We start from the raw sequence: 16,692 nt of genomic DNA on the forward strand, positions 1-16,692 counted from the left end.
TTATACTTCTTGACCTCCGTCAGTTTTCCTAAATACTCATTTTGAGGTTTATCTATTTTTTTTTAACACGCATTTAAACTATGTCCAAAATAAAAAGCTGACTGTCTAAATACTTTTTTTCTTGGCTAAATAGAAAGAAATAATAAAATGTCAGAAGCTAAAAATGGCGACGAGTTATGGTTTGTCTTTTTTGGATGATTTTGTCAGACTGAAAGTCTAAATGAAATATACAATCAATTAAGTCCTTAGGGAATATCCACCCGCACTCTTAAACATATAATACTGCATATAATTAAACAGAGAGAGAGAAAAAAAAACTTTCCGAAAAGTTTTACAGTTCAACGGCCGAATAATAATTCGATGCTTAACTTAGCTCCTCGAAACAGCACGTATCCATTCATCACAACACTCGACCACTTCCTATAAAATTGTTGCACCCTTTAGAGTGAAAAAATATATTTTTTTTTAAAGTTAAAGATTCAAATGAATACTCAACATATCATTGCATATATTATTTTAAGTAACGTAAAGCATTTCTTCGATAAATTAAATGTTTATTTTTGACCAATTCTTCCTTTCGATAATATTTTATTTTTTCGATATTAATATTTCATATTTTTTCTTAAAGTAATTTTTTTAAAAGGAGATAGTTTTGTCAATATAAGTAGCAAATTAAAAATGTGTTTTAAATATTGCATATTGTTTTATTACAGGGATTTTTATTTTAAAACATTGAAAATGTAATTCGAAATAATGCATTCGTTTTAGTTAGAAATAAAAACAATATACATCATTTGAGTTTTAGTGTTTTAAATTAATTGAGGACTTCAAATTTTGTTTACCTATAGAAAATATTCAAATTCGATTTTGGCACTAATATTTGTTTATAAAACTGAAATCATCTGTAATATGATACTCGTGTTTGACTCATTTAGTTATATTCAAGTTTCTATTATCAGGATCGTAATTTGTATTACTTTTTGTTCACCAATAAAATACGGCGTTAGAAATTGATTGACAAGTATAATTACTTATACTTATAATTATATATATATATATATATATATATATATATATATATATATATATATATACTATTTTTTGTTGTTATTTTATAAAAAAAAAAAAAAAAAAAAAAAAAAAAAATTTTTTTTGAGTGCTCCTCACACTATTGTATTAATATATTTTGCTTTGGCTTTATTGATACAATATCAGAAAGCACTCTGTTTTGCGGATATAATCGTGTGGGCTGAAGAAAAGATTATATCTTTTTTTTTCCGGCTTTTCTTCCAGTTTTTTAATTAACATTTCACTTTTTTTTTTTTTTTTTTTTTTTTTTTAAATAAAATATTGTTTGTTGTTTTTTTACTTATTATTTCCCACCCCCTTTTTTTCATATGTCTATAATTTTTCTTTGTTTTATTCTTCATTTTGAACTTATATATATATATATATATATATATATATATATATATATATATATATATATATATATATATATATATATATATATATATATATATATATATATATATATATATATATATATATATATATATATATATATATATATATATATATATATATATATATATATATAGAGAGAGAGAGAGAGAGAGAGAGAGAGAGAGAGAGAGACATTATTTGACTTTTAAATATTAATATTATATGTATGTTATGTTTATTTATTGTTATATAACGTATATTAAATTATATTATATTACATTAATGTATGGAAAGTATTTATAATGTACATCTTAAATCGCTTCAAAGAAGCATGTAAGACCTTTCAGGCATTCAGCTTTGAGTACCTAAGTAAACGTTTATAACTAAGAAATTCAATCATATTATTCTAATGTATTGTGTGTATTATTTAATTTTCTCTTCTGCAATCAGATCATGCAATTACAAGACTTTTACATCAAAATATTGGTTATTTGAAGATCTATAAACTATTGCTATACCAAATGTATATTTAATATCCTATGGTATACAATAGTTTGATCTAAACTAAATTTTAATACAATTGTTTAAGGATTTATTTTTAGTGGGAAAAAAAAAGAAACTTTTAAAACAATATTTAAATGAAGTTCTTACAAATCACCAACAGATGGCAGCACGAGTAACAATTACTGCTTGTTGTTTTCCCCTCACGACAACAGGCAGCAGTTGCCGGCACTAAAAAATGCCATGTGGTTTTTTTCATATCATCCCAAAACAAGGGACACTGCTTATTTAGAAAGAAAGTGCTGTCAACAATTGTATATTTGAATGCCAGCAGCCGCAACTATGTCTTCGACAAGTGGCAGTTTGTAAGTCAAATTCTTTACTCGTTTTAATCATTTGTATTAGTTGTTCGACGTTCTAATTATAGTCGAATGCTAAGATTATTGACAGTTTAGGAGTCGTTATGGTGATGATCGTTATGAAAGAGTTGTTTATTTCAATATATAGGTCAAAAACATAACCGCGCATTTGTAATAAACAATGCATTTCGTTTATGTTTTAAGCTATGTTTTTATTTATTTTAAATTTTTGGAATTAATTTTTTTTTTGAAGTAAAAATTATTAAAACGTATTTTGGAGCTAAAAACAAATATTGTAATTTCGATTATAGCAATGTGATTGAGAAAATCCATTTAATTATTTGCTCAATTAAAAATTCATGAAAAGTTAAATCAATCAAACTTTAATTGTCCTTAAAATATCATATAAATTAATAAAAAGAAAATAATTTAGAAAAACAAATAGCGAGAAAAGACTAAAAAAAATAGTGTAATAATGAAGATAAAACAAAGCAAAATGAAGATAAAACAAAGGAAAATTACAGATATATGAAAAAAGGGGGAAAAAGAAAAACAATGATAAAAAAAATAGCAAACAACTGGGTAAAAAAATCCGAACAAAAAGGAAAAAAAAAATTTTTTTAAAAATTATTTTTAAAAAAAAGGGATAAAATTTTTTTTTACAAGAATTTTATCCTTTCTTTTTTAGATTTTTTTTTCATCAGTTGATTGTAATTTTTTTTTAATTATTATTTTTCTTTTTCCCCCGTTTTTCATATGTCTGTAATTTTCCTTTGTTTTATTTTCATTTTGAACTTATTTTATGAGTTCTGTTTACTTGCAGCTTATGTGCAATAAATGAAACTTATTGTTTTTCGCAATTTTCTTCGTTTTTTTTGTATTTATTTATTTTGCTGTATATATATATATATATATATATATATATATATATATATATATATATATATATATATATATATATATATATATATATAGAAAACTTCAATTTCTAAATTAATTAGCATTTAAACTTATTGTATTGCTTTATAATTTTTTTTACTTTCAATATGCATCCATTTCTTTTCAGAAAATTATGTTGCTCTATATTTATGATTTAATGATAAAGTGAATCCCTTTTTTAAATTCTTTTTAAATTATCTTTTTGGAAAAAATTCAACTCTTGGAATAATTTGTAGATGAAACAGAGACTTCCATATTTTTCTTTTAAGAAAAATGAATTTGAATTTAAAGTTGTTTTAATTTCTTAAATGTTATAAGATAGAAGCAATTATTATTAGAGCCTTTTTCGAGCATTACTTATTTTTAATTTAAAAGACTTTATAATTCATTCAGAAACCTTTTTGACTTAATACTATCAAAGCAGCTTTAAAACACATGAATTTCTAAACTTAGAATTCTTCTTTTTCAACTTTCCTAAGAAACAAAGAAGTACCCGAACTGCTACTTGCTGAATGCCATATGATATATAGTCATGGAATGAATATATATATATATATATATATATATATATATATATATATATATATATATATATATATATATATATATATATATATATATATATATATATATATATATATATATATATATATATATATATATATATATATATATATATATATATATATATATAGTTCAAAACGTAGAGAAAACAAGGGAGCAAGTACAGAACAATGAAAGAAGAAGAAAAAATAAAAGAAAAATAATAATAAAAACAACATGAAACCGGAAAAAAAATCAATCCGAAAAAAAGGACAAAAATTTTAAAAAAATCTGGAAAATAAAAGATATAATCCTTTCATCAGCTCGTACGATTATATCCACAAAAAAGAGTGCTTTCTAATATTATATATATATATATAAGTTCAAAATGTAGATAAAACAAGGGAAAAATTTCAGAACAATGAAAAAAGGGGAAGAAAGGGAGGAAAATAATAATAAAAATAAAAATAACGAAAAAACCGGGAAAAGAATCCGAGAAAAAGGACAAAAAATTTTTAAAAATCCGGAAAATGAGAGATATAATCTATTCTTCAGCTCACTATATTCGCAAAAAAGAGTGCTTTCTAATATTGTATCACTATAGCCAAAGCAAAATATATCAATACAATAAGTGTGAGGAGCACTTAAGTGTGAGGAAAATTTTACAAAAGTGGGGTGAAAACGATTACCTAAATAGTACTGAAATTAATTATGTTTTTAGCGGACTAACTCTGAATTATTTTTTACAAGCAAAGAACATATCAGTTAGCGTGTTGTTTTTGTTAATGAATGCACGGCGTCTGTGTAGAAAAGTTTGTCTTACGATGTCAACTCTGTAATGTTTCTTTGTTATTAAACTAGTCTTATTTATTAGTCATTTCAGATACAAAAATTATTTTTAGTCCAGTCTATTATCTTACTATATATGAAAAGCTAATGATGGTGTCGCTGTCCGCCATTGTTTTCAATACATTTTTATTGGCCGGAAAATCACATGGTAGGATCCAGTTTTCCCTCATTTATTTTCTCATTGGTTTGATTGTCATCAACATAAAATTGATACAAGTCATAAAGTTATTGTTTTCCTATAAATATTTTTGTTTCCCTAATTTAAAGGTTAAAATTACCTGTACTGTTATTATTACATTTTTGATTTCGTTTGATTTCTGAATTAAGAGTTTACGAGGATTGTTTCATTGTTATTATTATTAGAATAATGTAGTTCCACCTTACATTTTAAGATAAAGGTAATTAAATCGGTCTTTTATTAATAATATCTTATTAATAATGTCTGATCTTATTAACTGTTTTACAATTATAATTTTTTCTTGGTGCAAATTACATTAATATACCATTATGAATGACGGTTTAAGAGATAATTTGAATGATTTAGAACTTTCAGCTTCATGCACAAAGTGAGAAATGCAAAAGTTGTATTTAAAATATACGTACGTCCGTTTCGTATGCAAAAAATATGAAATGACAGTTGTGAACTCTCCAAATTTATTAAATCAATATACTTTTAATTCAAAATGCTATTTCAAAAAAGGATTACTTAGAAAAAAATGATTTATGTTCACTTATAGATCAGATCTTAATAGTATCACAAAGGAAACATTTGGGCGTGGGAATTAGAGGCACAAGTGTTGTTTTTAGTTCATATATTTTTAGCAATTATCGGGTTGGTGAGAGTCAGTGAACAGGGATTTTCACCCCCTTGCAGATTTACTAAAGATTCATACCTGGATAAACAATAAGGATTTAGTCCTATAATAGTGTTGCTCTATTCGATAACTTCTGTTTTTGAGGTAAGACCGGATACAATACCTCCAGCCCCTTTACGTGAGTCTATGCTGGGCACTCGAAAGCTGCAGTGCAGAGGAGGAAGAAGATAACTAAATTGAAGGCTGGACACAGGTTTTACGAACCCCAAGATTTCATTTGCGTTCCTCTTCCTTAAAGCACGAAAAGCTTTGTTTTAATATTTTGTAAATTTTTGTTGTCTCAAAAATTGTAGTTTTAATCTGGATGTAAAGAAATTAGCTGCAATTTAAAAAAAAAAAAACAATTTATATGAATTAAAATTGCTGCACTATATTTTTTTTAATGAAATTTAGGTTAGGCTCTCTACAGTCCCGGGACAATTGTTCCTCTCCCCCTCTTGAGTGCAGCCTTAACTACATCACATCTAAATTCATCCCCTAGTACCCTGCTGGACATAAAATGCAACCAAAGAACCCAGACTGCTTTGACCAGATTTGCAAGTGCCATCTTAAGTGCTTTCTTTTGAGGGAAGCAGAAAGATCTTCCCTACTTGCAAAAAAAAAAAAAAAAAAAAAAAAAAAAAAAAAAAAAAAAAAAAATGCTGTGTTTAACCAGCTTCGCCGGAACATATTCTGGTTTGATTTGGACTTTCTAACGGGGATCTTACATCAGATCCTCGGATTTTCCAGCGATCAGCGACTTCCTGGAACTTTTATGTCAGATGAAGAGGATAAGCAACAACATCTAAATGACGTGCTTAATTTTTTTAAAATTCTTATATAAAATGAAAATGTCTGCTACTTTTTTCCTGAAATATTATTATTTTTAATTTTTCTTTAGAGTTAACATGTATTCCATACAGGTCTCACCTCACTAGACCAGGTGGTTTGACTCGTTCCAACATAAAATCCTTTTTTAAAAAAAGTAGTACATGTATACTTTTTTAGGAATGATATATTATTGTACACAACACAATAAATATCTTGATTAAATATGACGGTTTCTTGGTCGGACAAACCATCTCCAACAGAACTTCGATTCTAAGCTACCCGGTTTTACCTCACTTTGCTTTAGTTTAATACTTACATTATTTAAAAATCCGCATAAAACATTAAAAAGAAACTATTTTCTATCATAATATCAATATTAATAGCCATTAGCGGTAATAATGCAAAATTTTTAAGGAAACATTTCATTTAAAACATGTTTATTTCTTTTATATAAATACATAAATGTGACGACTAGTTATCATATCACTACCTTACAAATTAATAATGACAGCATTCATTATTCATTTTCGTGTAATCATCATCTTCTTCAATAATAATTTTGTATAATCATCATCTACAACAATTACAAAATCCCTGATAGATGACGTACTTTTCCAATTTTTTATAAAAATTTCGATCCCATTCACACCTATTCCGTGCCTAATTTCATTTTCACTTTATGATCATTCTTTTGGTCAAATGATGTCATGGGGATATCAATCCAAGGTGTTCGCCATTTGTCTATCGCCATTTTAAGTGTTTAATTCTCTCGATTATAACGAAAACTTTTGTTTGTTTACGAATTATCTATTTTGTCCATTCTATTCATTCTTCATTTAAATAAGAGCTTATAAATGGAATTAAATAAATTTAAATTCTAAAAATAATTATTTTAAATAAACCGTTAAATTTTCTTAATAGACAAAAGTATTGTATCAGTGAAGAGCAAAATAAACGGTTGCCACCAACCACAAGGCGACTCAATATAACAAATAATGATTAAGAAAGCGTCTGTCAATAGCCTTCCGATCACCACTTTTTTCATCGAAAATGCACCCCATGTGCATTTTATTATTGTTTTTTTTTATTATTAAAAGTGGAATTAATATGAATATTTTATTCTATTCTAAATCTTGATTTGTTTTACATTTATTTTCCTTCATTTAAGAAATGAACCCTATTTTAGGAAATGATTCAAAGAATGCCCTACATAATTAATATCAACTTTTTTTAATCGCTTAAAATTTTTAATTTTTCTAAAGATGAAAAAACTGATAAAAGTGTTACAACTGGTCACTGACCAGTAGCAAAATTTCCTAGTATTTCGATATAAGAGAGAATATCGAAAATTCTAAAAACACGAATTATTACGAAATATCAGATTTAATTCTTGCGAAACTTTCTACTTAGTTTGGTAAAAAATTAGAAACTGAAGCAGAAGAATTTATAACAGAAACAATAGCACTTGAAAAAATAGTTTTACGACGAAGCACATTACTTTTTTTACGATAAAAACTTTCATCTCATTTCCTCGTTTAAATAAGTCAGTCGAAATTCATCACTGAAAATGGAACACGTTCATTTTATTCAACCCTCGAAACTTAAAGGCACGTAGAGGCACTGAATTTCTCTCTAGAGATAGAAAGGGATGATCTACTTTTCACCAATTTGCACAGATCATCGCTTTTCACTCTTTGAATACCACTAAACAGACGCCATCTTGAATATTGAATTTATTAGTTGTTTTGCTTTTCCATTTCTTTTTTGTCGCAGTTTTTCGATTTTCAGCAAATCGTCTGCTTCTGATTCTGAACAAAGCGCAAAATGCATGTTTAAGAGAAAATGAACGTAACTATTTAAGAAAATGGACATAGAATTAGATTCAATTTTTCAAATTTCTCTTATTAAAATTGTTCTTCTTCAAAGTGTAAATCTAAATAAATTTGAAAACGGATACCATCTATTTGCCTAAATCACTTAGTATTTTTTTTTTTTAAAAATTCAATCTGTTTTGAAAAGACTTTAAAAGTGAACAGAGTTGTTTTTACATGGTCTTCAGAGATCTATTAATTTTTAATAGTCGTATTAAATAGGCATTGTACAAATTTAGATTATGAAACCCTTTTATTGTTTAATGTTCTGAAGAGAATCTTGAAAAGTTAAATCTGAAATATACTTAGCAACCTAACACCGGAGAACGGGATTTTTCCAACTAATAATTAGACTTAGTGTTTAAAAAAGTAAGGAGAAGAAAGCATAAAATGTCTCGTTTAGTCGTTAAACTTTATGAGAACGTTGAAAAGGCGTATTTTAGGATATGTCCATAATGCCAAACACGCATTTCGAGTTGTGTCCAGAATAGAATGTTCACCAGTAAAATATTTGTAAATGACTGTCACTTTATATATATGTTACGTAAATACCAGTTTTCTGACTTCAGAATTCCAACATTAACTTATTTTTTCTTTGTCAAAGACGAGGAGAAGAATAGAATGGGAAAGTGTTACGTTTTTATCAAAAATTTTCTAACTTAATTTACCATACCTTTTTTTTTTTCGAAGAGCTATTGTTTGAAAGCTGTGCCGTAGAGTTAGAAGAATATGGGTGAAAAATAATGAAATTTACTTTTAATTTTCAAGCGTTCGACTTTTGAAAAGTTCTTTTTTTTCTTCTGTTTACTGAGTTTGTTGAAACAAACTCAGTAAAGTAAAATTTCATTAAAAATTTCAAAGAAATAAAATTGTCAAAAACCGAAAATAGCACAAATTGGTCGAAAATATCTGATTGATGAAAAAGAAATTCGCAAATAAAAAAATTGAATATTTTTGTTGAAAATATTGAAACAATGACTTTTGATAGTTGAAAAAATATTTTTGGACCATTATATTAGCGAAAGCGATGCAATGATTAGAAGAAAGCGATGCAATAAAAGTTCCATAAAATCATGAGCATTTTAGTAAAAAGAAAAAAAGAGAGAATTTAAAAAATAATAAGAAAACAGCTTGAATTCTGTTAAAGCAATTATCTTAATTTCAACAAAGTTCAGTTTTAACTAACTCAATAAACTATTTCAATTATTTTTTTTGTAACTTGTAATTTTTTATCATTCTTTATTTATTCAATGTTACCAACATAACTATTTTCAAATATTTGGAAAATAGATATTTTTCGTGTTTTAACTTTATTAAAATTTTTCATATTTTATAAATTTCCCCCGTTCTCATTTTAGATTCCCGTTTCGTGATCTAGAAAAAAAAACATACATGTCATATTTATTTAAGAAAAATGGGACAAATTTTATTAAATTTCTACATGTAAAAATCCAATCAAGTAAATTTATTCTAGAATCACTTTGCATATGAAATTATTTTTCCAGTTATTTATAATTTGTTGCATCAAATTATTTTAAATATTTGTTGTATCAATTTTAATTCTAAAAAAAATGTCCTTGATGCATCAGTATGAAAGTGAAAGCTAGTTTTATTTGAAATTTCTACGAAATTCTATACCGCTATTCTATTTTCGCAGTTATTTTATTTTAAAAATAATTTCAGTGATTACTCATTTGATTCTTAAGGAATCCAAAATAAATAGTAAAAGTAGGGGTGCAATTTAACTAACTTAACATAATTGTTAAAGAACAAAAATACTTTTAAATTCTTAAGGAATAAAATAAATAAAACAAATCTCTGAAAAATCGAAATCTTTGATATTTAACTTCTAATCGAAAATTAAATTATTCGAAACTAATTTTCTATTAATTGATAGAAAGTTGCTGCTTCCATTTAAATGGACATAACGATCATAATTTAATTATAGAACAGTAAACAACAATAGAACAAGAAACAATTAAAAATTGAGGGGGGAAACATTTCAATCTGTTGTTAAAATACGTTCGAAACATACTGGAGGCAGGTATGGAATAAAAATACTATAGTTCAAAAATTAGAAATTTTTTCCGTCAAATATTGTATGAATGGATTTTTGGCAATGGCCTCTCTGGCGCGGTGAAATCAGAGGAGGAAGAATTCCCAAGTTTTCCGTTAAAATGGTTTCTCTGCAATCAGATATTTACAGCAGTAAAGCTAACGCTCAGGGAAGTTCGTAAGCAGCTTTGGCAGATTCTTTTTCCCATTTTTACTTACTTTTTTATTTTAAAGAAATATTCTAATCATTAATTAATATTTAACTCTCATTATAGAGAAAAATTTGTTAGTGAATATTTAACTGACTTAAAAAACTATGAATAATAAACAAATAATAATAATAATAAATAATAATGAATAATAATAAATAAATAATAATAAATAATGATAAATAAATAATAAGAAATAAATAATAAAGTTTGTGGGTCATATCTGTCGAATGGACTCTTCGTCCTTGACATTTAATCCAATTATAAGCCAATGAGAGTTAAGATCAGATGGTTAGACTCCGTTGAAGAGGATTTTAAAATCATAACAGTTACTGACTGGAAAAGAATCACAAAGAAAAGAACAGAGCGGAGGAAAGTTCTAAAGAAGGCTCTGGCTCACAAAGGGCTGTCATGCCAATAGAAGCTGAAGAAATAAATAATGATAAATGACTAATAATAAATATATATAAATAAATAAATAAGAATACATAAATAAAAATAAATAAATTTTAATAAACGTGTTCTCAACATTTGACAAAAAAAAAAAAAAAAAAAAAAAACAGTTTCTCAATTTTTTCACTCAACTTTTTATTATTATTATTAGTTTTAATACAAACCGATTTATACTTATTCAGACTGATATATTTTTAACTAATACATTGATTCAATAGTTCACTGATTAAACAATTCACTTTGTATCATACTCAATCTCTGATTCACCGATTTATCAATTCATTCATTTAATGATCGCTTTTCAATTTTCTCGTTTTCATTCCTTTACTCTTTAAATCAGATTGTTCGATGAAATCAAGCTTGTGAAGCATAAAAATTGAATGTTTCCGTTTAATATTTAAAAGTAATGTCGAAAACACGCTTTTCAAACTAAAAATAAAGAGTATAGGCAAAGTAATGCCAGATGTAAACGATCTTAATAACAATTAAACATAAAGTAAATAGCTATAAAAAAACAACCATGGCAAAATAAATAGCGCCCAGAAAGACAAACATGTAAGAAAAATCTAAAAAGAAATAGCCAATTATGAAATAAATGAACAGTCGTTATAGTATAATGAATACTAAAGGATATTAAAACCGTCGTTGAACAGTTCAACTTTTGGACTAATGTCCATCTCTGTGGCCTTGTAGATTTGAACCCATACCAGAAGACAAAAAAACTCCTGGAACAAGTATTGGGAGAAATTTGCCCGTGTGGAGTATTTTTTGTTGGAACTAACACGACTTGGTAAATTTCTCCCAATATTTGATCCAGGAGTTCTCTTGTCTATCAGATTGGATTCAAAATTAAAAGGCTGCGGAGTTGAACAGTGGTAGTCGTAAACTCAAAAATTAGTTCAGCTGTTCAACAACGGTTATAAAATAAAATAGTTCAAAAGTTCAAATCAGGTTCCATAAATTTCCATGCGGTTTTCATTTGCATCTTTGTTGTGCGAACATTGAGAAATATATTTTTTATTTTATAACCGGTATCGTACAACTGACTCCTATTTCGTGGTTACGACGATCAATGTTGAACTCCGTAGCTCCAGTAATTTTAAATCCAATCCAGAAGACAAAAGATGCCTTGAGTAATGCATTGCAACGAACTAGACTTTGTGGGGGACTTTTTTGATAGAACTCGCATTTTCTATACCCGGAATGGAAAACCTTCCACAGTTAGCCAGATGGCAAGGGTATTCTAGCCAATGATCTGCCTATACCTCTATTTTTACGTCAGAACCGTGGTTGGTGAGAGCTGGGAACAGAATTTGAATCAACCTGTAATAACTGGGATTCGAATCTGGGTCTCCTTATTAGGAGTTAAGTGCTTAACCCCACAGTCATTCCGGCTCTCTAAAAAACATTTTTCACTGTATGCAAGTACAAGAAAAGTACAAAAAATAAGGAGGATTATAACAATTATTATTTTTCAAACTTTGTCAAAAAGCACCAAGCCTTGTATACAATGCCAGCATTTTGTACATTGTCGATAACATAAATATACAGAAACATTTAATCAAAGACTTATATTATCGTCCATATGCGTCTTTAACAGCGCTGAAATTATTTAACTAAATTGTTTCCTAAATGTATAGCTGCTTTTTACAAAGCCTCAAAAACGAAATAGATACGTTTTTATTTATCACGCTGCTATAAAATGCACTTAGAAATAATTCTTTTTTATTTTGACTTTTTTTTAGCAAAGTATGTTTTTAATAGAAAAGAAAGATTAAATGTTCGTACTTATCCTAGAGAACTAAAAACGTAAATTATTATTCCAAAATTTACATTTCAATATTATGTTATAAAGTTATTGTATACGAAATAACGTGCGTTGTTCTGACGAATTGATGGTGCAAACGAAAATGATGCAAATGAATTTTCTAGTGATCGTTTAAAATGATTTTAAAATATGAAACGTCGCTATCTTCTTTGAATATAATTTAATTAAGAGTAGATTCCCTACCCCGAATGACCTTCACCTCTATCCAATGTTTTTTATTCTCACACTGAATGATTTACTGACCCAGTTTTTATTCCAAGATCAAAATTTATGTGATGATCACTTCATTTAAAAATCGGGGGCGTTCATTAATTCCCCCTCCACCCCTCTGTCTGACTCCTACGCAGGAAAACGAATCTCAATATTTGGCGTCAAGGCCACATCAGATAGTTTTCCTTTTTCCTCTTTTTTTATTCAAAAAAAGAACGAAAAAGAATGAAAGAACAATTCCCGTTCGAAACCACGAAATCATCTTGGTGATAGTTCCATCTCCCAGGACACTCCAAAATAATCACCGCTGGTCAAGAGTCCCTAGGGATTGCACGGCGGACATCGTAAACCCACTCAGCTAGATTAATGGAACCAAAGAGGGTTCATTCGAACGTTCTGTTTTAGTTGCCTATACAGGGCAGTAAATGGGACGCCGCCCCCCTTCTTACACGGACACCAAGGCTTTGGTCAGAATGGGGCAGTTGATGTCCAGATCTTAGGCCAAGGGTATTTGTTGTTAGTTATCATTGGGATTAAAGTGAATGGAAAAGATGTGCAATGGCAGCAACTCGCAAATGGTTCCCAAAGATTCGACGAAAGAAACCGCCTTTAAAGAAAATTTATAACCGGTATAATTTTTATGGGTAAGTTTTCTTTTATTGAAATGAAAAGTTTTCTTAAGCTCAAAGCTACCAACGAAAAATTTATTGATTGAAAGCTAAGATTTATTTATTTATTTTGTAAATATCATATGCTAAAAATTTTTTTTAAAAAAAAAACCAATCTTGATAATTTGGAACACTTTATATCTGCAAAACAATGTTATTTACAATTTGGAGCACTTTATATGTGCCGAATATTTTGAATATTGACAGCAATTCATAAAATCTGACCATAGGGAAAAAAACCAATGAAGTTATTTTTACGTAATTCAATACATTTTTAACTATGTTTGAAAGAGTTAAAATAAATTCTGTGAAAATGAAAGTTTTAATAAACTAAGATGTGACGAAGGTCTTCTGGTTATCAGCGTCAGGCATGATAATTTTCACAGTTTTCATCTAATTTAAGGAAAAACGCAACCGTTATGTAGTTAGTTAAAGAGAAGTTTTTATTACTTGCAACAGTTTTTTTTTTAAAAAATATTTTTATCGAAGATGTAACTCATTAAACGAAAAATGCTTTGGATTTATCAATCATCTTTTCAATAACTCCTAGCGTAATCAAAACTTCCTTTATTCAGTCTGCAAAATCGAAAACGGGACACAGTAATAATTTTTGATTTAATGGTAAAATTTTTATGTACTTATATCCAATGTTTATAGCGTGAAGGGCAAATCTTAAATTTGCTAATTATTTAGAGCAGGCATTATTTTTAGTTACGAAATCAGACACATAGAAAAAAAATTTCTGTAGATAAACATACCATTTTTTTCAATGGATTTGACCATTTTTTTGGAAGGATTTAACCCTCAAAATACCGACAGCAGCTGCAATCTGTAAAGTGAATTCTCAATAGCTTAGACGAAGAGTTGTAGAAAATTTGAGCCCCTCAATATTATTTTAAATTTTGTGTGTATATATTAACTATGTGAGACAATGTAAACACAATTATGAAACTCGTTTATGCAGAAATAATTAATTACAAAGAAAAATAATATTTTTTGTAGTACACAATGTTAGAAAAATGATTTTTGTCTAACTCAATGTGAAAAAAAAACATATTTTCTTCATTACTCATGGTAAAAAAATAATTACTGAAAGTAGAAAAACAATTTTAATAACTTAATGTAAAAAAATAAATATCTAGCAACTCATTAGAAATTTTGCAACTCATGTAAAAAAAAAATTTTTCCTTCGAATAACTCAATGTAAAAAATTTATTTTTAATTGTTTACAGATTTTTGTACATTTTGAAATGTTTTAATGATAAAATATTTTTTTATCTGTACATAAGTTTTCATTTCTAACTGATAAAATCAAAAATTTGGACGGAATTGGTTGCAAGATTTTGAAACATTTGAAGCATGAATTTTTTGTTATTTTACTACCCAGAAATTGATTGGTCAATTTTGATCAAATTTTAAAATTTGTCATTTAACATAAGACGTTATACTAGATAAGATTAAGACGTTATATCAGATGAAGTACAATTTGTAAACTTGCAAGTCTTGCAATAATTTTTTTGACCCATATTAAATAGAATACTAAAAAATTATACACAATTTTTGTAAAATTATATTTTTTTTCATTGAATTATCTTCGGATAAACATATTTTATGTCTGTGTGCAAAAATGTTTCAATGTTTCGATTGGGGCCATAATTTCTGTTTGCGTTAATCCCGTATATCTTGAAAGGGTATTCTAATGGGTCAAAAAGAGGTGAGTTTATTTAGAGAAAATGCCCTTTTGTGCCTGATTTCATGACCTAAAATATTTTCTTTGAAAACTAATTACATCATTGTGCAAAATTAAAGTCGAAACTAAAAATTCAGATTATATCAGTGGAAATAACGAAAATAAAACACTAGTCTCAAGATTAGACTAACTTGGATTAAGAATGATAGGGCATATATGACATACTGAGGAATTAGCAGAATAAGTACGCTGGTATTTCAAGTTACTGCCCAAAAGGTATTTCAGCAGATGGCATCTGAATGACTCTATTCCATGTTGAATCATTGGAAAATTAAAGGAAAGTCAAACTGGGATTAGTGTGGTTGAGGAGATCTTTCACAGCACCGGTTCATGAGCTTGGAGATCTTTTCAAATTATATATCTTTTCAAACTATATGAACTGCTGTACGAGAGCTTTGCAGTGGTCCGTTCACTCTGAAACATAATTACAGGTAACTAGTACATCGTACTGAAGACAAAAGTAACAGTATTTAGCTGGTGAATTCGAAAGACATACATAACGGACTAATAGGTCACCGATAGCTCATTCTACTAAGGTTAAAAGACTTCACATGGGTGATCTACTTGCACGATGACCAGTACGGTGCGTACCATTTACGTTTCTTTGGAGACGACGTTTTCTGTGGGGTCAGGAACACTAGAAATGGAAATATGAACTCTCTTTACTAATGTCTAACTACCAAAAGCAGATTCTGTCTGACTGCCGAAAGCAGATTTAACCTGATTACAGAAACTGGATTAAGTCTGACTACTGAAAGGAGATTTAGTTTGACTACGAAAGAAGATTTTGTCTGATTACCGAAAGGTAATTAATTTTGACTATCGAAAGAGGATTTAGTGTAACTACAGAAAGCAGATTTAATTTGATAACAGGAAGGAGATTTAGTTCGATTATCGAAAGATGATTAAGTCTGAAAACTAAAAGGATATTTTGTCTGAATAATGAAAGGAGATTAAATCTGATAACAGAAAGGAGATTTAATCTGATTACAGAAAGGTGATTAATTCTGAATATTGAAAAGCAGATTCAGTCTGAATAACGAAAGCAAGGAACATGCAATAAAACCTCTAACATCATCGAAAAGGGCATGTATGGAGGTGGTGTTTTTGTTTGGAGTGGTACCATGCTTAGAAATTGGTTCAGTCACTGGTAAACGCTATTTCAGGGAGGTTTCTCTCTTTTATGTGTGTCCTTTAGAGAGGCTCTTCTTCATGGATGACAGCGTTACACCTAATCATTCAGTGGCTTACATCGAGCTGTTGGAAATTGAAGATATAAATTGACTGGCTGTCAAGATATCCAGATCTAAATACAATTGAACATGC

General features: G+C 27.9%; 1 protein-coding gene across 2 annotated transcripts in view; it reads left to right on the top strand.

Moving 5' to 3' along the window:
• Nucleotides 1-2,159: 2,159 nt before the first annotated feature.
• Nucleotides 2,160-16,692, top strand: part of LOC107444496 (kinesin-like protein KIF12) — a 104,060-nt gene continuing 89,527 nt past the window's right edge. Inside the window, exon 1 of one of the 2 annotated variants that reach the window (XM_087160518.1) lies at nucleotides 2,160-2,312. In XM_087160518.1, coding sequence (XP_087016644.1) covers nucleotides 2,272-2,312 — 41 coding nt within the window. In that variant the 5' untranslated portion in view covers nucleotides 2,160-2,271. Of the gene's footprint in view, nucleotides 2,313-13,384; nucleotides 13,593-16,692 lie in introns of those variants that run through there. The other variant, XM_087160517.1, reaches the window with a different exon arrangement.

Source organism: Parasteatoda tepidariorum, chromosome 4 (assembly GCF_982258835.1).
Source record: "Parasteatoda tepidariorum strain Cologne lab strain chromosome 4, Ptep-v5.0, whole genome shotgun sequence".
Lineage (NCBI taxonomy): Eukaryota > Metazoa > Arthropoda > Arachnida > Araneae > Theridiidae > Parasteatoda > Parasteatoda tepidariorum.